Below are 22,609 nucleotides of genomic sequence, written 5' to 3'. Positions count from 1 at the left end.
AATAAATACAAGTGATAAAGCAGAAGCTCCCCCAAAGATAACTTTGAGATTTTATCTAACCATTTCACCTACACTAAGAAGTGCATCTTACTAAATCTAATCCCTACGTGGTACATATATATGATACTCGTCCCTGCATACATACCTCGTATACAATACAAAAAGCATTCAAAACCAAGCACATGGTCATGGGAAGAAAGAGAGATTCCATGTCAATAGAAGTAGCCACCAAGGGAGTGATTTTTGGCATAAAAATGGTTCCTTACTCCTTCGAACTATTCAATACCATCTCTTTTTTCATTTCTTTTCATTCTTTCGTATTTTGATAAAAGTGAGTTCTGGCCACAAGGAAAGGAGATGGGGAAATACAAACCAATTACCTCCACTTCATAATTCATGGTCCAGAACTGAATAGCACTTGTGGGATTGACTACTAAATGCCATCTATAGACAGAAATTCATAAAATAAACATGGATCACCAAGAACTTTTTCCCGCAAGAATCAAGTAGTTCATTAATAAAGAAGAGCAAAACTTAGGTATAGTACTTATGTGCTGTTCCTTAGATTCATCTCTTACAATTTTGCCATATGACTTTTTTCTTATTGATGAAAGTGTATTTTTTAAGTTAAGTAGCTATATAGAAAAATCTTAAGAGGAAAATCTAAGAAACAGCACATAAAATACTGTACATAAGTTATGAAAAATAAAGATAGGCTTTGCAAGTATTTAATAAATACAACAAATGCTAAATTAAGGCAACTTCCAAAAAAAAATTAACATTGAGATTTTATTTTACCATTTCAGCTGCACCAAGAAGTGCATCTTACAAAATCAAACTCCTATGGGGTACAAATGGTACTCTATTCCCTGCATACATACCTCATACACAATACAAAAAGCATTCAAAACCAAGCACATGGTAATGACAAGGAAGAGAGCGGCCATGTCAATCGATCGATCGAAGTTGCCACCAATTACACCAAAGAGATATCTGCAAGAGTAAATTTTCGTGATATAGTAAAACTAAATTTGATAGGAAAAAATGTTTCAAAATTTACTGTAAGTTATGTGCAACTTGTGAACCACTACCTTATCAAACATCCTAATATTAAGGAAGGAATACATGCAACATGAGCTAAAGACAATGGTCGTATTTCAAAACTATTAAGTTTTTATTTCAAAGTATAAATTTTGAGGTCACACTTTTGTTAGAAATGGTCAGTAATTTACCAGTTCGATTGCCATGGTTAGGCAACAAATTGAGTGAGCCATATATTCCAAAATTTCGTGCATAAAGCAAATAACGGCAGATTGTTTTTGAACATTACATTATCAAATTTTAACTCGATTCAAAAACCAGAAGATAGCATCATCATTTAGCTTTATAATTGCCAGTTAGTTACATACCTCACTCAACAGTTAGTAGACAAGTTGTTGAGTTAATTATTGAGAACATTGATAGTTCTTCAAGTATACTTTCCTTCAACTGTTTATCAGAAACATTGATTGTGATTGTCTTTAAGGATCTTGCCTCGTTTATGATATATTTTACAAATTCCATTTCATGTTCCAATCCTTCAAATCCATTAAATTTAAAAGTCGTAAGGCGCGAAGACAGATAACCAGGATCATCCGATGGCTCTGTCCAACATAACTCGTCTTCATTAAAATGAAAATGCTGTTGAAAACATACACAATAGACCATTAGTGTAAGTTTAGAGAAAATTAATTAACAACGTATGATTAACGTAACTAACCTTATCAAGAACAAGAACTTCTAAATCAGGAGCCACTACTAGTAAAGCTTGCAAAACGTGCCAGTTTGATTTATTAACTTTAAAGTTCAAACAGGCCAACTTTTGAAACCTGGAAGGAAAAATAGAACCAAAGCCGATGCACTGCAAAGAAGGTTTAAAAAGGAAATATTGTAAGTTTCGGATTTTAGTAGGAAAAAAAAATTAAATAGAAAAAAAAAATCATCCCAAAAATTTTATGTGGTTTGGAAGTGTACATACCTCCACCAGCAAAAATCTTCAGAGTCAACAAATTAATGCTATACTCACATTTTTTTATTAAAAAAAAAAATACGAGAACCCTAAAAAACCCGTAACCCTGTAAATTTAAATTTCCCAACATATGATTCATCACACACAAAACAAATCATCAGACCCCTAAACTAAAAAAAAGTTTTACTTGCATTACAATAATAATAATAATAATAATAATAATAATAATAAATTTATTAAAAAAAAACCAATTTTACTTTTGAAACAAAATATAAGCCACCATCTCAAACACACAATAACATCAAAGCTTGTACTGTAAATGTTTCACAATTTAATAGAGCATGAAAGTGAGGCTTTTAACGGACTATATTCCTAACAATATTCGAAAAAATAAAATAAAATAAAAGAAGAAAAAGAAAATAGAGGGACCTAACCTCTTTGTCACCAGGATATAATGAAAAGAATTTAGCGTGGTTTAGTGCTCTAACAAGCTTAAACACCCTATCTCCATAATATATCTTATGTTCACGAACCCAATCCTCCTGAAGAAATTCAACTGCACGAACCTCTACATGTGCTTCAACTAAGTTGGCTAGTTTTTTAAGGAAAACAACGTTGCGCAAATCACCACGAAATCCAAAGTACTCAAGAGCTGGGGCATATATCTCAAGTTTGTAATCAGGAAGGTCACGTTCATATGTATAAAATTCGATACTTAACCGTTTCAGCGTAGGTACGCTTACGTTAAATTTGATCATACCGTCCGTACCCTCTCTTGTCACTGACAAATCTTGGAGGACCGGGCAGCCACATAAGAGCATTGAGAAAGAGTGGTGGGGTCTATAAAGAATTTCACAGAGACTCATAATCTTGAGGCTGGGGAATTGAAAGGAAGGAGGAGGATCGAGCACAATTCCATCGGTTAATTCCAAAACCACAACTGTTCTACAAAAATAAAAGCTACGGGGCAACTCGAAACGTCTCCCATTGTAAAATTCAGTACCGTCTTGGCCATTAAGGTAAATCTCGAGACGAAGTTGTTCGACATTACGAGCTAGAGCGGTGTGGATCCATGCGTCAAGATGGAAAGAGTTACAAGGAGAATACCATGTGAGGCTAAAGTATCGGAGCAATGGCGCTATGTGTAGAGCCAAAACTCTGTACACAATATGTGTAAAGCTTATGGGTTCTTGGCGGCAGTCATCTCGGAGGTAGATTGTTGGGACGAGAATCCAGAGGGGCTTCCACCTGCTTGACAAAATGCTAGTGGCGATGGCCTCCTTGGTTTTTAGGAAAGAAAGGATATGGCAGATAAGGGAGCTGGGTAGATTGCTGATTCTATCAACCAGTGTCTTCGTCCAAAGATAATGAATTGGCCATTTTACGCTTATGGTTTGCTGGAGATGGAGGTAGAGCTAATGAATTGGTTTATTTATATTAATTTACGCGTGAATTGGATGACCGTCCGAGATTTTACTCTTTGGACTTCCCAACGGCATTGGAAATGAACAGACTGAACCAGTGAACCGACTCCAGTTACTCTACTGTGCAATAACTTTAAGCACCGAAAATGCGGCATGGCTCATTTTCAATTTTCAATAGAAATGGACTGGTCTTCTTTCCCGATAACATTAAAGAGTTTTTTTGTTTTTGTTTTTACTCTCCGATATATGTTCCCACCTGCCTCCTTTTCATTCTTTGTTTTTTGGTGGGGAAAAAATGTTTTCTCTTTTAGTCCTAATAATAAATTAAATTTATCGTAGGATAGTATCAATTATCGATATATAATATAAGGGAAAAAAAAGAAAAAGAAGAAGAGATCATGACTCAATCCAAATCTTTCTTCACCTCTGCTTTATGTTGAGGATGTCAAAATTTAACACCGCTTGCAAACTCAACACAATACCATATGAAATTAGTATGTTATATATTAAGGTTTAATGAGTTTATATCATGTTCGGGTTGATATGACTGACTTGTTTAATAAACGTGTCATGCTCATGTCCAACCTATAGAACTTATTTGACTCATTTAATTAAATATTATTTTACCAATATACCTTTCAAAACTTTAGGTATATAAACTTATTAGTTGTTGTGATTTATTTTGTGATTGATTATTTGTGATATTGAGATATGCTTTATAAAGCAGTTTTAAATGATTATTTGTGATGCAATTACTTGTTAGTTCTGAATTTTATATTAAAATATTTGTTTGGATCTTCATAATTTAGATCAATTTGCTAGTTAATACTGAAATTTGTATTTTTTTTTTCTTCTCTTTGATAAAATCTAATAAACAGGTTGACATAATTGACTCGTTTAATAAATATGTCATGTTAGAGTTAAGAAATCTTGTCCCGTTTAATAAACATGTCAGTTTAGTATTGACCTATATAGTCGAATACTCATAAATCGACAGGACACGAACCCAACATGCAAACACGAATTGCCACCCCTACTTTATATACCACAAATCAAAATTTGTCATGTGTCCACATATCTAGTGCATGTTTGGGATGCACTTATACACAATTTGATTTACAAAAACATTTTTTTTTTAAAAATGCAAAAATTGATAATTAAGTTTTTTATTTAGGTCTTATTAACATCTCTTTTTACAAATTGTTAGAAAAATTGATTATTATCGATTATTCATAATACTCATCGTATATATATATATATATATATATATATATATAGAGGCTCCATTTAGGGTTAATTTTAATTGAGTTAGATTTATATTGGCTTAATATTTTGGGAATCTTATTAGATGTGGAGGAAAAAAAAAAATGCAAAACCCACTTGTATTTTTTATTTATTTAAATCTTATCATTTTGCAATCTTAGGGACCTTTTTTTCATGTAATTGGGATCTTGGGAGCCCTTATAAAATTTTAAAATAGATGATGCATTAGGTTGAAGGCTAAATGACTAAGGCCTAGAGCTGACCCTAGTCCTAAGCTAATGAAATTGAGCCACATGTAAGCTCCCTTGAGTTTTCTCGAATTCATAAGTGATATATGTCTCAAGCCAATGGGAAGTGTGGTGGCATTAGATGATAGGTTTACATGGAAATTTTTTAATTAAAGGTAAGGTTAAACTTATATTCGTATTCATAATTCATTATTAAACTCATTTTCATATGCCAAAAATAGCCTTATAGTTTAACTAGTTGGTAGTTGGTACCTTATGATGTAGAAACACCGAGGGTTTGAATCATTTCTCCCTCAATTATTGAATCATAAAATAATAAATTAATAATTCATTATTTAACCTTATTAATTATTGGGGAAAATTTTGAAATCAAGTACTGTAAGGACACGTTTTGTAGCCCAAGCCAAAAATGTATGGAATATTAGCCCAGTGAATCCAGTACAATAAATTTGTAGAGAGTGGATCGAAGAACTAGGCCCTAATGAATTGGACAACGGCTAATATGGATTTAAATGATGATCAAGCAAAAACAAGAGGCACTGATCTGAATGAATTCACTGTTCGAGGAGGTAAGTCTTCATATAAATCAATTAAACCAATTGCAAGTAAAATTTTGATGGCTACAGTGTTCTTTTTCTCTTTTTCCGATCCTCTCCTTATGGAGGGTATCTTACATTATATAGCTCCATTTTGACCATCTTGATCCTACACTTGTTGATCATTTGAGCCCTTACTTGAGTATCTGTCCCATCAGACACCCTTTTTGGCTTTCTATAAGTCGTGGTAACCAAGGCAGCACTGTTTAGGGGTCTTCTCCACATAAATGCGTTCAAAAAAATAGTTGCAGTGCATTCAATTTGGTGGTAGCAGCTTTCCCTTAGATATTTTTGGGTTCCCCTCCTTCTCGTATGTTTATGATGCACGTCCCTATCACTGGAGTTTCTTGGAAGATTACCCTAATTGTTGGAATACATATTTGAGCTGTATTTATAATACTCGAGGAGAAATTCCTCCTCGGATCACCTTCCACTTCTTCCTTATTTATGAGACTCTAAACTGGAATCACCCATAACTATTTATTTCTCCTCAGACCATTCATGTTCTTGGCCCAGGCCCTAGGCCCAGTATATGATATAGGCCCTTAATCCTACAAGTACCCTTGAAGTTGCCTATAAAATAGGATAAATTATTTCATAACATGTGTTTTTATTTAACTAGTCGCTAACCTGTGCGATGCACGGGAAAACTATTAGAAAATAATAAAGCATGCATATATTAAAAGACAATTTAAGTTCATGTGTGCTTGCAAGGGATACATACCTAAATAGTTCTTGCGGTAGAAATAAAAGCCTTATCTTTGAGATAAAGAACTGATGTAAACAAACTAACCTTACATAAAACAAATTAAAAAAAAAAAAAATATAAAACTGATGTCACGGGAAATTCAGCCACATAGTAGTAATATATAAATCTCTTAAAACCTAAACCTAAACATAAGGACTAAATATATAAACAAACTAACCTTACAAAAGCTGAACTTTATAAGCTAAAATCTATACCGTGCATTGTAGATCTTGAATGTTTTAGGGCTTCCTACGTCTGGAAAGAGAGAGTTTGCAGAAATCGTGGCTTTATATTTCTTAACTTGAGAGAGGGGTAAGGTTGCTAGGGTTTTGTAGATCTTGAATGCTTTAGGGCTTCCTACGTCTAGAGAAAGAAAGAGTTTGCAGAAACCGTGGTTTTATATTTCTTAACTTGAGAAAGGGGTAAGGTTGTTAGAGTTTTGAGGAGTTATAATTTTTATTTATTTTTTATTTTTTATGCTGACGTGGAAAATTGTGGTGCCAGCAAAGGCTTCGGTTTTATATATATATATAGATTAGTTACACAATTTAATAAAAATTAAAAAGACCAACATATCGTCTCAAAGTCAACTTCTTACCGGGACCAAAATCGATTTTCTTTCTCTTTTATTTTGTATATGAATATGAAACTTGATAATTATAATAGTTATTAATAGACATTCAATTTTTTTTTGGGAGAAAAAATAGACATTCATTTTGATTGTGTTTGTATATAAACTATAAAATTTAATAATCAAGGTATTAATTATGATATATAATTATAATAATTCTTAATAAGTATTTTTTTTCATGGACATAATTGTAGGGGTAAGGGTCCAAGATCATATATTGGGCTTTGGGGTTTATTCGGGACATTGACAAGTCCGAGGAGGAGCAAATAGTTGTTAAGGATTCCCAGTTAAAGTCCCATAAGTAGGGAATGAATGGAAGATGATCCGAGGAGGAATCCCTCCTCGAATACGACGAATGTAGCCCAAGTGTATACTCTTGCAATTAGAGTGACCCTCCAAAAGGCTCTAGCGATAGGAATGTGCCTCATGAACATACAAGAAAGAAAGAAACTCAAAAATATCTAAGGAAAAGCTGCTACCATTGCATTAAATGCATTGCAGCTACTTTTCTGGCCACATTTATGTGGAGAAGATCTCTGAACAATGCTGTCTTGACTACCACAACTCACAGAAGGTTAAAAGGGGTGTCTGATGGGACGGGCACTCAAGTAGGGACTCAAATGATCAACAAGTGTAGGATTAAGATGACCTAAAAGGAGCTATATAATGTGAAGACCCTCTATGAGAAGAGGAGTGGAAAATAGAGAGAGAAAATATTATTGCAATCTAAATCATTCTGATATCCAAGAGTGATCATTATATACAGGTCTAACCTCCTCAGACTGAAAGTCCATTGACATCAACATCTTTTATTTGTGTTTAATCATCATGCAATTCAATACTAGTTGTTGTTCAACTCATTAGGACATAGTTCTTTGACTCATTTTCTACAAATTTATTGTATTGGGCTCATTGGGCCAAGGCTCCATACGTTTTAAGGCTTAGGCCACAAATTGTGACCTTACAATAATAACTCTTAATAATTATTTATTTATTATGATTGTATTTGTATATTCAACAATTTGTAACAAATTTATCAAATATATAATTATGATAATTATAACAATTTGTAATAAAAATTAAAAGTTATATAGATGGGCGATGAATTATTACTATGATATGCTAAAAAAGTTAGCATCATATGGAATAAATTTAGAATAAATCTAATGGTGTTTTTAAATAGTACATTTTTCACAATTTTTTCTTTTTATGGACACTTTTTTCACAATTTTTGAGGTGACATGTTTTGTTTGGTGTGTAATAAAAACAGGATAATGGTAAATAATGAGAACAATGTTATATCAATCATGATTTGATATCTTATATTATAGATATTCAGTGTCTATAAATAGTATTATTTACAAGTTTAACAAAAATGGCCGGACAAAACAAAATTAATACTAGGCAGATAATTAGAATAATTCAAAATTTGAGGGGAAAAAATTAAAAACAAAATCAAGAAAAACAAAATTTTCTGAAAAAACAAAAACAGAAAAAAGGGTACGACTTGGTATAAGTAATCTTTGGATTTTGTTACCATGCGTCCAAGAATCTTGGATATATATCAATCACCAAAACAGTGAAAATATAAATACCAATCATGAAAATGAAAATGAAACTGAAAACAAAAATCTGCAAAATACAAAACGTATTTCCTTTAATGGACAGATAGTAAAGATAAGAGGAACATTCAGCAAAAAAGAAAAAAGAAAAAGAAAAAGAAGATATTAGAGACAGGAACATGTAATGTAATGTAAAGAATTCAATTCCTTCACTCCACATTCCACATTCCACATCAACCCTCTCTTTCTCTCTTTAAAAAACACAAGAAAAGCATATTCCCCGTTATTATACTTTATAGTTGCCACAATATATCTCCCTCTTTGTCACACACACACGGAGAAGCGAAGCTATGGCTTCTTCGCTTTCCATCTTCTTGTTCATCAACATCATCATAGTATTTTCTGTCTTCCCTGCACTCCCACATGGGGTGAAATTGCCGTTTCGCCCAAAGGATGTTCTGCCTTTGTTGCCAAGACATGTGTCATGGCCTATCCTCAACTCGCTCCACAGCGCAGTGGACCTTCTGCCCACTTTCGTGGGCGCTGCCTCTGACTTCTCCTCAAACCAAACTCTCGAGTGGAAAGGCGCTTGCTTTTACAACAACACGGCTTGGATGGAGTTCCACAACAAGACTGGCTCTGAATTTGGTGGTGGCACCCTTCACATCAAGGTCTGCAATGTCAAAGTTAATTCTTTTTGTATGGTTTTGTTGTGTGTTTTGGGTGTGTCTTGTAGTTGAACTTGGTGGTGTCTGGAATTTGAACTTAGTTTTATGAGTTTGATTTGCTTGTTTTGTATGAGTATTGGGTATCTGGGTATTAGATTTGTTGAACTTCATTGCAAGATTGAATCGTGGGACCCTTTATATCAATGTCTGCAAATCGAAATTTACTTTTACATTTTAAATTTTGATGGGTTTGTTCTGTTTTTTTTGCTATTTGTTCTTTTCAGTTGATTTGGTGGGTTCTGGAGTTTTGGGTATCTTGAGTTTGTTTGTTTTGTGTTAATGGAATTTGGAGTAGTGGGTACATGCTCATTTTACTTGGATTTTGGTGGTGTCTGGAATTGAGCTTAGTTGTATGGGCTTGTTTTGCTTATTTTGTTTGAGTTGATTTGGTTTTGGTGAAATTTGGAGTATTGGGTATCTGAGTATTGGATTTGTATGTTAGAATAATGGATATGTGTGTTGCCAATGAGCTCTAGCTCAAGTAGCACTTCTTTCACTTGTAAAAGAAAGGTGAAGGGTGTGGTTGGGGGACAAGTTATTAAGTCCACCTTTTCCCCAACCGATTAGCTTTTTGAAACAAGTGATTTTCTGTAATTCTTAAATTTCATTGCTGGTTATTCATAAAGAAGAAGAAGAAGAAGCTGGATTTGTTGGTTGAGGTCTGGGATGAACTCAATCTCGGTTTATTTTGCATGGTTTCTTTGAATTTAGTTGGCTTTCATGGAGCTTGGAATCTTTGGTATCTGGGATTCTGGATATTGTAGTTGGCAAACTTTGTTATTGGTCTTTGGTTGAGCTTTTGTGATTGTTACTTTGAAAGGTAATTCTGAGTTTTTTTGGTTTCAAAGATACTCAATGCTTTGTTTTATTCCTCAATTAGTTGGTTTATGTTCCAAGGTTGAATTTAGAATAAAGAATATTGCAATATCAGATCATATTGCAGTTGTAGAATTTTAATGCTAGTCTGGGGTTGACCTTTTGTGAGAGTTACTTTGTTTAGAAATTGGAAAACCCATTGTGAGCTGATTCGATCTGATGGTTGGGTATTAGAGGTTTAGTCCGCTTTAATCATGCATTGTTAGGGATGGCGTTATGTGATAGCAACAGATACTTTATGGAGGACTATAGTTGCCACAAAACATGGGAATGAAATGGATGGGGGAGATTCATTAGTTTTATCATGTTTGAGGTGGGCAATGGCTATTATGTTCCTTCTTTTTGCGGGATGTTTGGTGTGGGGGAGGTGACCCTATTGGAAGCTATTCCAGCAATGTTTTGTATTGCCCGAAACAAAGAGGCCTTGGTGGCTGACTATTGAGTTGGCATAATGAAGTCCTACATTAGGATTTATTGTTTATTAGGGCTCCACATAATTAGGAGATGGGGCACTTACAGGAATTTTTCAATCTTCTCTATTCTGTCGAAAGCAATTGGGAATTAGGGATGCTGAAGATTGCAAACGATGTATCCTGACTAGGGGTGGCAGCTTCAAGGTTAGGTCACTCTATTAGGTCCTTGTTACCCAATTGACTCTATTCTTCCAGTGGAAAAGTATCTAGAAGCTTAAAATCCCTACTAAGGTTCCTTTTTTCTATTTTTCACTTGGACAGCAGCTTGAGAGAAAAACCTCACCATGGATAATCTCCGCAAGTGTAGTATCCGTATTGTTGATTGATGCTGTATGTGCAAGAACAGTGGGGAGACTACAGATCGTCTACTACTTTACTGTGCTTATGCGACTGATATATGGTCTATGGTGTTCTGTCTGTTTGGGATTCAGTGGATAATGCCTGAGAAGACAATGAATGCCTACTGGACAAGGTTTTGGGAGACATCACTCTGTTGATGTATGGAGGGCCATTCCTCTCTGTGTTATGTGCACTATCTTGATAGAGAGGAATAAGCACGCCTTTGAAGGGGTTGAGATTTCATCTTTGGAGCTGAAACTATTCTTACTTTGTTCTCTATATGCACTATCTTGATTGCGACATGGAAGATATTTAATGCCTTGTTTTATACCTCAATTAGTTGGTTTATGTTCCAAGGTTTAATTGAGAATAAAGAATGCTGCAGCATCAGATCATATTAATGTTCCTGAGTTCTTTTCTATTCATTGAATGTTTGAGGGCTTGTGGTAAAAAACATACCTACTTTTCTTCAATTTTGGAGCACTAGCTTTCTTTTTGATTTTATTTATCTGGTGTTACTTCCAGTTATCTGTCTTATATTATTAATATTAGATGAATATTATTTGTAATTTGTTATCATTGATTCTAAGTTAGTTTGGATTAGATGAGTTATGATTACTTTTAATGATAGATTATAGAAGTTAGTGTTTATAATTATCTAATTGGATGTTACTTTTGCATAAAATTCAGATGTGGACAATGAATAAAGATTAGTCATGATTTCCCAAGCCACAAATTGTTAACTAGTCAAACTTGGAGGTTTAGGTTTCCCTCAAAGAAAATCATTTTTGTTTCCCTTTTATGTGGTGATTCTGTCAATTGTAAGGTGCAACATATAACTTTCCTTCTTGTTGGAGATTGTACAAGTATATTTTTCCAATTAGTTGGTTTGCGTTGGAGATTGTTCAGGTCTTTGTGTATATGAACCTGTACAGCTTTTTTTTTTTTTCCAATATTTGGTTGGAGATTTCAGGATAAAATTCCTCTTTACCATTCTTCTTGTTGATGTTGTTTGTATACAGGATAATTGATTTTTTTAGTATCAAGTTAATGAATTTTGCTGTACAAATTTGAATCTTTCAGGTTTTCCTTTGATGGCTTGTTTGTGGATTAGGCTCCTTCTCTCATGGTTTTACTCTGTCCTTTTTTGTTTGAAATTTTATTCTCATATCTGGTTTCTTGGATGCTTTGAGGATTTTTGTGATTGTCATTGGGTTTGAAGGAACTGAAATCCATCATTTTATTATTGAGATTTCTTGGAAGTTTCATCTCTGTGTTGTGGCTTTAGTTCCTGCCATGTGTTATTGACCCTGTTGAATAATCTAGATCATGTTTCATAGGCTTAGCTTTGATGCTGCTGGTTTGCTTAATGTCTCATGATTATGTTATGGAGTGTTGTATTTGAACATGGTAGATTTTTTTTTTTTTTCTAGGTTACAAAAGAATAATTCTTAAGAGTTATCTGTATGCTGTCAGGTTAGTAATGCTCATAGTTGGACATGCATGGATCTTTATGTCTTTGCAACTCCATACCGTGTGACATGGGATTACTATTTTCTATCTCGGGAGCATACATTTGACTTTAAAGAGTGGACAGGAAAAGCTGAGTTCGAATATGTAAGTTGCCACTTTCGGATTTTGAAGACTCACTACATGTTCTATTTTTTTTTTTTTTTTGAAGGATGATTATTAAGTTAGATGTGGTCTTTACTTTCTATTGAATCAGGTGAAACACAAGGGAGTTTCGATTTTCCTGATGCATGCGGGGATGCTGGGAACTCTTCAAGCACTATGGGATGTCTTCCCCTTATTTACAAATACTGGATGGGGCGAGAACTCTAATCTAGGGTTTCTCGAGAAGCACATGGGAGCTTCTTTTGTACAGCGCCCGCAACCCTGGGTAACAAACATCAGTGTTGATGATATTCACTCTGGAGACTTCCTTGCAATATCCAAAATTCGTGGCCGATGGGGTGGTTTTGAGACTTTGGAGAAGTGGGTCAGTGGATCATATGCTGGTCATACTGCAGTTTGCTTAAAGGACTCTGAAGGAAAGTTATGGGTTGGTGAATCAGGGCACGAAAATGAAAAGGTAAGACTATGTAAAGTCATTAAATGAAGTTATAATATGGTGAACATTTGATGACATCCATATGGTCCTCTTAATATCGTTCTTTTTTGCGATAATTGCTTCTTCAAAATATGTTTTATAAAATAGTAATATACCTCTTCCAGTAGTTCATATAGCTTTGACCCCCAGCAGGATAGCCCAGCCGGATGCTTTATAGGAAGCATCCGACTGTGCTGGGCTGGGCTGGTCTAACCTGCTGGGAGGTCAAGGCTTTGTTTATTGGCCCTTTTGTAGGTTATTTGAAAGTTCCTGGCTACTAGCTCCAAGTGTGTCCTTTCTTGATCAGATTAGGTCACCTAGACTGCTGCAAATTGCTAGACTTCTTTCTTGGGCCAATAATCCTTAGTAGTGGCACCATTTCTATCTTAAATCATGCTTTAGCTATGTTTCTTAGATCCACTTAAGTTTCTTGCTCGGCATCTTTGTTCCTCTTGGAGAGGTACTCCTTTGAATGGTGCACGTTTTCACATGATTTTCTTATTCTCAAGTTCCATTGAACTATGCCTGGTCATAAAAGAAAACATGATGCAGAACAACCTAGGCTTCCCACCTAGATCAATCCCTTTTAGGCTTCACCACCTAAGGGTTGTTTGGAATCACCACCAAACACAAATGCAATTTGCACAAATAAATCTTTGATTAATAATAATAATAGCTTTAGTACAAAATAAACCATCTGGAGCTTTTATAAAGCTTCCAGGAACATAAGAGATAAAGATAAACATCCATGAAACAAATCCTTACCAAATTTACCAAACTCAAATACTAATCCTAACTAATCCAATGCTAAAGATAAACTAAAATAAAGATAAAGATAATCACAATGATAATAAAGATAACGTAATGATAATCCCCTCAAATGTGGTTTGGTGTCCGCACCAAAACAAGCCATTGAGCTCTAGCTCAAATGACACTTCCCCATCCCTCAATAATGGGATGGAGGATAAGACTGTAAGTTCAAGAGCCATGGCATGCATGTTTAGCTTACCAATTAAAAAAAAAAATAAAAAATAAAAAATAAATAAAAGGAAAATCTTAACCTTTAATTTTTCATCTAGTTTTGAAGTCCCTCATTTAAAAAAAAAAAGTCAGATGAACTTATTCTTTATGGTTTTGTTAATCAATCCAACATGCATTAATGTGTTCTTGTACATAGCTTAGCTTTGGTGGATAAATGAAGTTACATATCTTGTAGAATTAGCGATTCCCTCCCTCCCTACCTCAAACAATTGCAATCTTAATTTTAGTTAGGGGTTTGGGCTACTTTCCTATGTAACCATGATTTAATCTGCAAGTGTTTTGGCTCTTTTTTTTTTGGTTGTAGGGAGAAGATATAATTGCTATATTACCATGGGAAGAGTGGTGGGACTTTGAGCTGAATAAAGATGATTCCAATCCCCAAATTGCACTGCTTCCATTGCATCCTGAAATAAGAGCAAAGTTTAATGAGACTGCTGCGTGGGAGTATGCACGGAGCATGGATGGGAAACCTTATGGTTATCATAACATGATATTTAGTTGGATAGACACTATTGATGAGAACTATCCACCTCCCTTGGATGCTCATCTGGTATGTATATTTTAATATTTGATTTTCAATTTAAAGTTTGCAGTACTAGTGGATGCTATAACTTTTTTTTTTCTTTTTATCCAACTCCCATCCTTTTATTGCTTTTGTCTTGCCAACATTAAATTTAAGTCCTGAAAATGGAAATTGTTTAGGAAGTTGCCTTGATACTAAGGATATCACGTCAACAAAAAGTCAGAACTGCCAATGAGCTCTAGTTCAGCTCTAGTTCTAATGGCAATTCCTCCCTTTTTATGAGTAAGGTGGAGAGTGGGATCATTAGTTTAAGATCCATTGTGTGTGTGCTTATCAATCAATTAAACAAAGAGCCAGAACTGGTCATGATTTTGGTTAGTAAGAAACTTAGCAAGTGCTTAGAAAGCTAGCAAGAATAGGCTTCATGAATTTTAGGATTCTGTTAGAAGTTGAATATCTTTTATTGGGATTGTGATTGATTAATGTAATTCAAAGCATCACCGTTCCCCATTGCTACAGCAAGGTAACCAATCTAGAAAAGAACGAAGTTCAGAATTTGTTATACCCCTTTCTGGTAGTCTTAGCAACTTCTATCAATCAGATGGATGATACGTATAAATCTGTTCTGTCCTCTTATCCTCTCTTCCCTCGTGTTTTGTGGGTGTGTGTGCTTATTGCCGCAACACACCAATGTAAGAGGTTGCGTATATTATTGGTTCTGACTGTTAAAAAAACTGTGATACTATAGGTTGCTTCGGTTATGACTGTTTGGAATCAAATACAGCCTGCATATGCTGCTAACATGTGGAATGAAGCCTTAAACAAACGACTTGGAAGTCAGGTATTATAACAACTATCCCTCTACTTTCAATATTGTTCTTGTTAGGTTAGCTCATTGAAGAATAGTTTGAAGCAGGGTTTTTTATTTATTTATTTATTTTTATTAATGTAAAAGATGAAAAACTATGTAGTTTTGGTTCCTCGAAGAGATGAATGAATTGCATTCAAATGGTCTGAAAAGACAAACTTTGTCATATACACTGTATGGAGCATTTGTTAACTTGACCTCCTTGGTCATACCTTGTATTTCTAGGATCAAACATAGATAATATGTACGTGTTTGGCATAGTTGTAGGAAGTTGAGTTTTAACTGTAGAGCTAGTAATAGAATTTTTGCAATATCGGGCTTTAACTGTCTAGGGTTTTTAGTGATTTATAAAGCATGAACAATGAACTGTAGATATTTTTCCTAAAACCTTCAAATTTGAAACAGCACCCCCTTAAACCTCTTTTGCAAGATTGCCAAGTGTTTGGCAATTTATTCTGAAAGGGCTCTAAGGCTATTAAAGCACTTTTCTGGTAGTTTGTCACACCTGTTATGGCCTTACCTATACCCTAGTTGCCATCATATATGAGGGGAAGATTATAAGCAGACAGTTCTCTGATCTTGAAGATCTTTGGATCAATTTCTCCAAATTTTCTTTCCTCTTTTTGTTTCATTGGAAGTCAAGTAATTGATCAAGAGCATTTTATTTTGTTACTCACAAAAAGGGGGTCTTTGATTATCTGATGTATCTCATGTTTCGTGCAGAACCTTAGTCTTCCTGAAGTTCTAGTAGAAATTGAAAAGCGTGGGTCATCTTTTGATGAGTTGCTGACTATTCCCGAACAAGATGATTGGCTATACAATGATGGGAAGTCAACATCGTGTGTTGCTTTCATTCTTGAAATGTACAAGGAGGCAGGACTCTTTGATTCATTTGCTAGCTCTATTCAAGTCACAGAGTTTACGGTGAGTCCACCTAGATCAACTATTTAAGAGTAAGATGTCACTATTTAGTATTTGCAAACCCAGTATTTTGGATTTTCAGTATATGATATTTAACAAAGAAAATGTAGTATATATTGAATGATGAGAGTTGTGTGGTTCTAACTTGTAAGGTTTGAGGATATCTTATGGCCATGGTAGATGACCACTGACACCCTTTACTTTCCTAAAGAATACTATAAAGGGAATTAGATTGTTTTAGATAATGTGGATGTCCATTCAAGACATTATCTTTATAGGTGATATGCAAGTAAACTCTTCCTTAGTAGTTTACATGTTCAATGTTTATCTTTATAGGTGATATGCAAGTAAACTCTTCCTTAGTAGTTTACATGTTCAATGTGTAATTATTTATTTTATTCACAAATGCAGATAAAAGATGCCTATATGCTCAACTTTTTTGAGAATAATTCAAGCCGCCTCCCAAAGTGGTGCAATGACGAAGACAATGTGAAGCTCCCTTTTTGTCAAATTCGAGGGAAGTATCGAATGGAGTTACCTGGATACAATTCCATGGAACCATATGCACATATGAATGAAAGATGTCCATCTCTGCCTCCCAAATACTTCAGACCACAGAATTGCTAGAAGTCTCTGATTTTTTTTCACTCAGGAAGTTTTATACACATTGATGACATCACGCCAGGCTCCAGCTCGGTTGGTTGTACTCTGTATTGTATGGTTTGATATGGTGGTATGAAAGATCCAAATTAAATGCTTTTGGATTTCTGTTGTAAATATGGTGATTGGACATTACCAATGCAATATGATGTCAACTAAATTATTTTTTGGTCTGTGCCAAACATGTCTACTAAAATTGTTTTAAAATATACGTCAGTGCAAGAAGATGAAGAGAAATATTCTTAGTGTTAGATTCTTTTTCTTTCTTTAAATCCATCTGGAATTATCAATGTTACTTGTAATTTGTCCTTTAAACTACGCAGGACAGTTACAACAATTTTTTGTGTCGGTATATTTTTTAAAATTTTTTGTTCAGTAAAAAGTTTATACCTCTTCTGACTCCACAACAAAGTCTTTAACCTAAAGAGCTTGTTTTGTGCAGCTAGCCTTATGTTGTCATATTAACTATTTTGAGTGCCTGTATTATAATATATATGATCATTCTTCTTGAAGAATGTAAAGGACAAAAATTTTATTTATAAAAGAATTTATGTAATGGTATGTTAAATAACTTATACATTGCTAAATGAGTTTCACAGGTCAATAGAAAAAAATAAAAATAAAAATAAAAATCATATGCTTAGGTGAATCATTTAAAAGTTTAAAAGAACCATATTTATATCAATCTTCTAATTTCAAAATAACACTAGTTTTCAAATAATTTCATTAGTTAGCACGTTTTCAAAACTATTTAGGAAACTAACATCTCGAGTGTAATAAACTTGATTTTGATATGCTAAATCGAGTACAATGGCACGATTTCAACGCATCAAACTTGAGTCCAACAAACTCATTTTTTGTCATATTGAAATCAAGTTTGTTGGACTCAATTTCTTTTAAATTCCCAGCCTCTCTCACTCGGTGCTCTCCATCATAGTAGCACACTTCATCAACAAACATCAACAAACCCAAAGAAAATGAAGGAGCAAACCCAAAGACCCAGAGAAGAAAATGAAGGAATTAGAGATGCCGCCGTTTAAGTTCAAACACCGCTGCCTCTTGGAGCCTTTGCCGTTGCCGCTTGGGTTTGTTCTGACTCAGTTTTCTATCTTCGTGGTTTCTGTCTTTGTGAGTTGCTGCTATGATGGAATGAGTGAGAGACATAGAGAGGGCTTTGTGATGGAGTGAGTGTAGAGGCAGTGTGCTGCTGTGATGGAGTGAGTAAGAGAGACGGAGAGACAGAAAGCTAAGAATTTAAAAGAAATCAAGTCCTATGGACTTGATTTCAATATGATAGAAAATCAAGCTCATTGTATTGATTTATCATACCAAAATCAAGTTTATTACACTCGAGATATTAATTCCCTAAATAGTTTTGAAAACGTGCTAGTTAACAAAATTGTTTGAGAAATTGTGTTATTTGGCAATTTTGGCCAATCTTTAAATTAAACAATTAAAAACAATAATATTACTTTTTTTTTCCATCTATATTTTTTAATAAATTTAGATTTGAAATAGGTACTGTAGGGACCAAGTATGAGACTTCTGGGCCTTAAATCACTTAGACTCACAATTTATTTGTAGTGGGCTTGAGGATTTCCTACTCTAGGTCGTTCTCGGCAGAGAGACTCAAAGCAACACTTAGTTAATACTTTCTAACTTGACTGTTTTCTCTCAGTTTTTCTGAACCCCTTCTTCTCCTAAATTTCTTCTATTTATAGCCAAGGTTAGTGGAGAGATCATGATTATAGCCACCGTTAGTGCTACTGAAGGTCCAATATTATCTGATTAAAGTGGATGTTTAGGTGAGAGGACGGTGCAGCATTTATGGCATTGGAACTTGGTTCCAGCTTGATCGATTATGTTCGGCAACTCAGTTTCCCGTGCATATCATGATTTTCCCGGACACGGCTCATACGCTTGCTCGGGAAAGTTTAACCGATCACCTCTTGGAATTCAATACCCAAAACTTGTTTTTTACATTAAGGCAGTTTCAAGAAGGGCATGGGGTAACTGGACCTTTCCGCTGGGCCTGTGCCCAAGGCCGGTATGGGCCTGGGCCCAGGGCTTGTATGGGCCTGGGCCCAAGGCCAGTATGGGCTTTGGGATCTCGGTGCCGTACAATAGCCCCCCCCCCCTTGATTCATACTCAGTCGCCGAGAAGAATCAAGGAGCTGTCTGGGCCTTTTGACCTCAGGAATCTTATAGCCTGGGACTCATGACTGTGGCTTCTCATTAATATTCATCTCAAAAGATGCGCCGTTTCGCAGCGCCAGGCGCAGTCGCCATTATTACCTGACGGTTAGTGAACCGAAGCGGCGCGTGAATCGGTTACGTTTGGCATTCGCTGGGCCGCTCGTAAATCGTGCCCATTTATTGCTTGATTAAACGTTTCTTCTTCCCCCATTTCTTTTTGGTTCTATAAATAGTCCCCCTCTGAACATCATTTCATTTTTCCTTCGCCTCTGATTTTTTGCGCTTACTCTCTGCCGACCACATTTCTGTGCGCTTACTCGCTTACCCAGTGTTCTTTTCCTCCTTAGAACCCAAAGTAAGTTTTTCTTCCCCTTCCTGTTCCTTCAGCTTTATTTCTTTAAGTTCCCTTTTGTAGTTTTAGGCGTTATAGATGGGTTACTCTTACCTTCTAGAATCCTCAGCTGCTTTGGCCACCTTTAGGAGTAAATTTAATGTTCCCGATGACGTGGATGTGGCTTACTGCCATGAGAGTGATATTGAACTCCACCGAGGGCGGGGTACAGCCTTCTTTTCTTTGATGTCAATTTTAGAAGGCGGGGTCAGGTTCCCCGTGGATCCCCTCTTGATAAAACACACTTACTTACTACGGGTTGTGTCCTGACCAGCTTCCCCCCAACTTTTACCGGGTAGTTAGCTGCGTCAGTAAGTTGAACCACACCTTTAACTTACAGTTAGACCACCATGACATTAACCAAATGTATAGCCTCTGTGGGAACAAAGCCGCCAACTATTACCTAAAGACAAGAGATACTTGGGTACGGCTGATATCATGCCTACCTGATTCGAACAAGAACTCTGCCGGGGAGTTCGTTAGGGTGCGCGGCAACTGGTTTGCCGGGGACGTCCCTTGCCCCCTTTCACGGCGTGAAGTGGGTTCGTACCATCCCCTTGATATAATTGCTTTCCTCCACTTCTTCTTTTCTTCTTATTGAAGTAAATTTTTATTGTTAGAGACTAATGCGACACTTGCTCTTTTGCAGACGGCAAAGTGTTTGTTCCGGATATCAGAGCCGTCCACGCCAAGGATTTGAACTTCATCCTCCGTTCCGAGATATACGTGCATTGGGACGGACAACTCCGAACCTCGCACTTGATCCTCGGAGTGGAGCCAGTTTATTCTACCTGGCAGCCCTTCAAGCAGGCACTATTAGTTGACAGCCCCCTGCTATCATATATAGACGTCCGGTACGTAAACTTTTTGCTGCCGAAACTTACAACCGGGGAGGCAAGGGAATTTGGTCGGCGGTTCACTTGCTCGGACGAGCTAGCTCCTTTGCGAGACGAGTCCGCGGAACGGGTATCTCGGCGCCTCAGAGAGATAGCCCACGAAGCCATACAGCAAGAAGACCAAGTCCAAGAGCAGCCCAATCTCGAGAATCCAGCCGCCGAGCCTCAATAACAAGTGATAGAAGCGGCTGCCTTGCTAGCTGAAGCTATCCAACCTAGTGGAAGGATGGTATCAAGGAAGGTTATGACCATAGATCGGTTCGTGCCCCGTGCCCGGCAACCTAATCAGCCCCCACCTTCTCAGGGTCGGGGTCAAGTGCCTCAGTCTCCACCCTCTTCGCAGGCCGGACGGGCCTGTAAGAAACAAAAAGTTACCGATCAACCTTCCACGGGCCCTGGGGATGCCGCTGTCCAGACTCCTCCCCAACCAACAGGAGGAATCGTTATCCGTGAGCCGCCAACCCAAGCTGGCACGGGGGTTGCGTCCTCCTCTTAGGTGGCTCCAGCGTGGAAGCCAAAGTTCCTGTTGGACGGCAAGCCACTGCCCTCAACCGCCTGTGTTCGGATGTGGGAGAAGGGCGAGGGAGGCCGTATTGCCCAAACTTTGGCTGAAGGTCTTCTTCTTCCCGAGGACGTGCATGCCTTTGAGGAGGGGTCCGAGGAGTCTGTGGGGCGCCGGTTAGAGTGGCACGCCATTGCGGTAATTACTTAGCTTATTCGTTTTCTTTCCATACATTAATTTCTGCTTCTTTATTAATTTTTGTGCTTGCTAGGCTGCCCAACTGGCTCACATAGTAGCCAGCTGGACACGGGATCTCACTGAGGAAGTCGAGCGCGAAAAGGGAGCGCGGGAGTCGGCAGCTAAAACGGCGAAGGAAAAGCTGAAAGCTGCTGAGTCGGCCGAGAAAAAGGCTGCTGCCGCGGAGAAGAACCGGGCATTGGCCGAAAAAAGGTGTGCGGAGCTCCTGGAAAAACAGAATGAGACGGAGGTCAAGTTAGCTGAAGCCATCAGCCTCAATACTGCCAACGCCGAGGAGTTAGCCGACCTCAGGGCAGCCTTGGCTGTCGCGGAGCAAAAATGGTACAACGAGGGCTTCGCTGATGCCGAAAATTCTGCAGAGTCGGTAGTGGCTCGGGCTCGGAATCTGGGTTTTGAGGCCAGGTGATTCGCCGCTCTCCAAGCAATGGGAGCTCCTAAAGATTCGCCTCTGAGAGACCCCGGCCAAATTCCCTTTCCGAGCCCTGTCCCTGCCGTCCAAGAAGCCCCGGCTGCTATTGACAAGGAGGAAATGGCCAGCATGAGGGAGCTGGTTGAACAAATTGACGCTCACGCCGAGCCTGAGGAAATGGAAGCCACCAGCATCCCGACAATGCAGGAGTTTCTCGGTGAAGACCAGCCTTTCCCCCTGACCGACCAGCAGGAAGTGACCCCGCCGACCCAACCTCCCAGCTGATTTTACTTTTATTATTATCGTATTTCTAATTTGGTGGTTTATTTGCCTACGTCACCGGGATGTGGTGACCGAACAATTGCCTTTGTTTGTTTAATTGGTAAACCGTTTTCCTTTTCTGTTTCAATCTGTTGAATGAATTTATATTTATTTGTATGCTTTACTTGGATCATGCCAGCGTTTTGGCCGTTTAATGGAATGATACCCCCAAAACCTGTTGAGCGGTGCTTTGGGGAATCCGAGAGCGCTAATGGACTTAGCATTTGTAAAGGGTTAGGGTTTCAACCTACTTGGTGATTTTAGCTTAACCGAGAACTTGGTTTTCGTCCTTAAAGCATTTAGTTATAAGGTTTAAACTTGTTCGGTGATTTTAGCTTAACCGAGACCCTGGTTTTCGTCCTTAGAGCATTTAGTTATAAGGTTTAAACCTGTTCGGTGATTTTAGCTTAACTGAGAACCTGGTTTTCGTCCTTAGAGCATTTAGTTATAAGGTTTAAACCTATTCGGTGATTTTAGCTTAACCGAGAACCAGGTTTTCGTCCTTAGAGCATTTAGTCATAAGGTTTCCACCTGCTCGGCGATTTTGATCGAGCCGAGGGTCAGGTTTCTGTCCTTAGAGATTTATTTGTAAGGTTTCCACCTGCTCGGCGATTTTG

The 22,609-nt window shown here is 37.0% G+C and overlaps 2 protein-coding genes across 3 annotated transcripts; one reads left to right on the top strand and one right to left on the bottom strand.

Moving 5' to 3' along the window:
* Positions 1-387: 387 nt before the first annotated feature.
* LOC115956355 (F-box/FBD/LRR-repeat protein At5g56570-like) lies at positions 388-2,766 on the bottom strand. The gene is made up of 5 exons (XM_031074760.1): positions 2,443-2,766; positions 1,760-1,900; positions 1,457-1,680; positions 882-993; positions 388-444 (listed from the first exon to the last, which is right to left on the bottom strand). The coding sequence occupies exons 1-5, from the start codon at positions 2,764-2,766 to the stop codon at positions 388-390; spliced, it is 858 nt and encodes a 285-aa protein (XP_030930620.1).
* Positions 2,767-8,696: 5,930 nt separating this feature from the next.
* LOC115957308 lies at positions 8,697-17,192 on the top strand. Of its 2 annotated transcripts, none has more exons than XM_031075533.1 (7): positions 8,697-9,151; positions 12,373-12,513; positions 12,623-12,988; positions 14,352-14,597; positions 15,319-15,411; positions 16,162-16,391; positions 16,771-16,863. In XM_031075533.1, the coding sequence occupies exons 1-6, from the start codon at positions 8,831-8,833 to the stop codon at positions 16,387-16,389; spliced, it is 1,395 nt and encodes a 464-aa protein (XP_030931393.1). In that variant the 5' UTR covers positions 8,697-8,830; the 3' UTR covers positions 16,390-16,391; positions 16,771-16,863. The 2 variants fall into 2 exon arrangements, with proteins under 2 accessions (XP_030931393.1, XP_030931392.1); XM_031075532.1 differs by having other exon boundaries at positions 8,698-9,151; positions 16,162-16,362; positions 16,771-17,192.
* Positions 17,193-22,609: the final 5,417 nt, after the last annotated feature.

The sequence above is a fragment of the Quercus lobata genome, chromosome 8, assembly GCF_001633185.2.
Source record: "Quercus lobata isolate SW786 chromosome 8, ValleyOak3.0 Primary Assembly, whole genome shotgun sequence".
NCBI classification, from domain to species: domain Eukaryota; kingdom Viridiplantae; phylum Streptophyta; class Magnoliopsida; order Fagales; family Fagaceae; genus Quercus; species Quercus lobata.
Note: the sequence above shows the minus strand (reverse complement) of the source record. Positions and strands in the feature narration are given on the sequence as shown.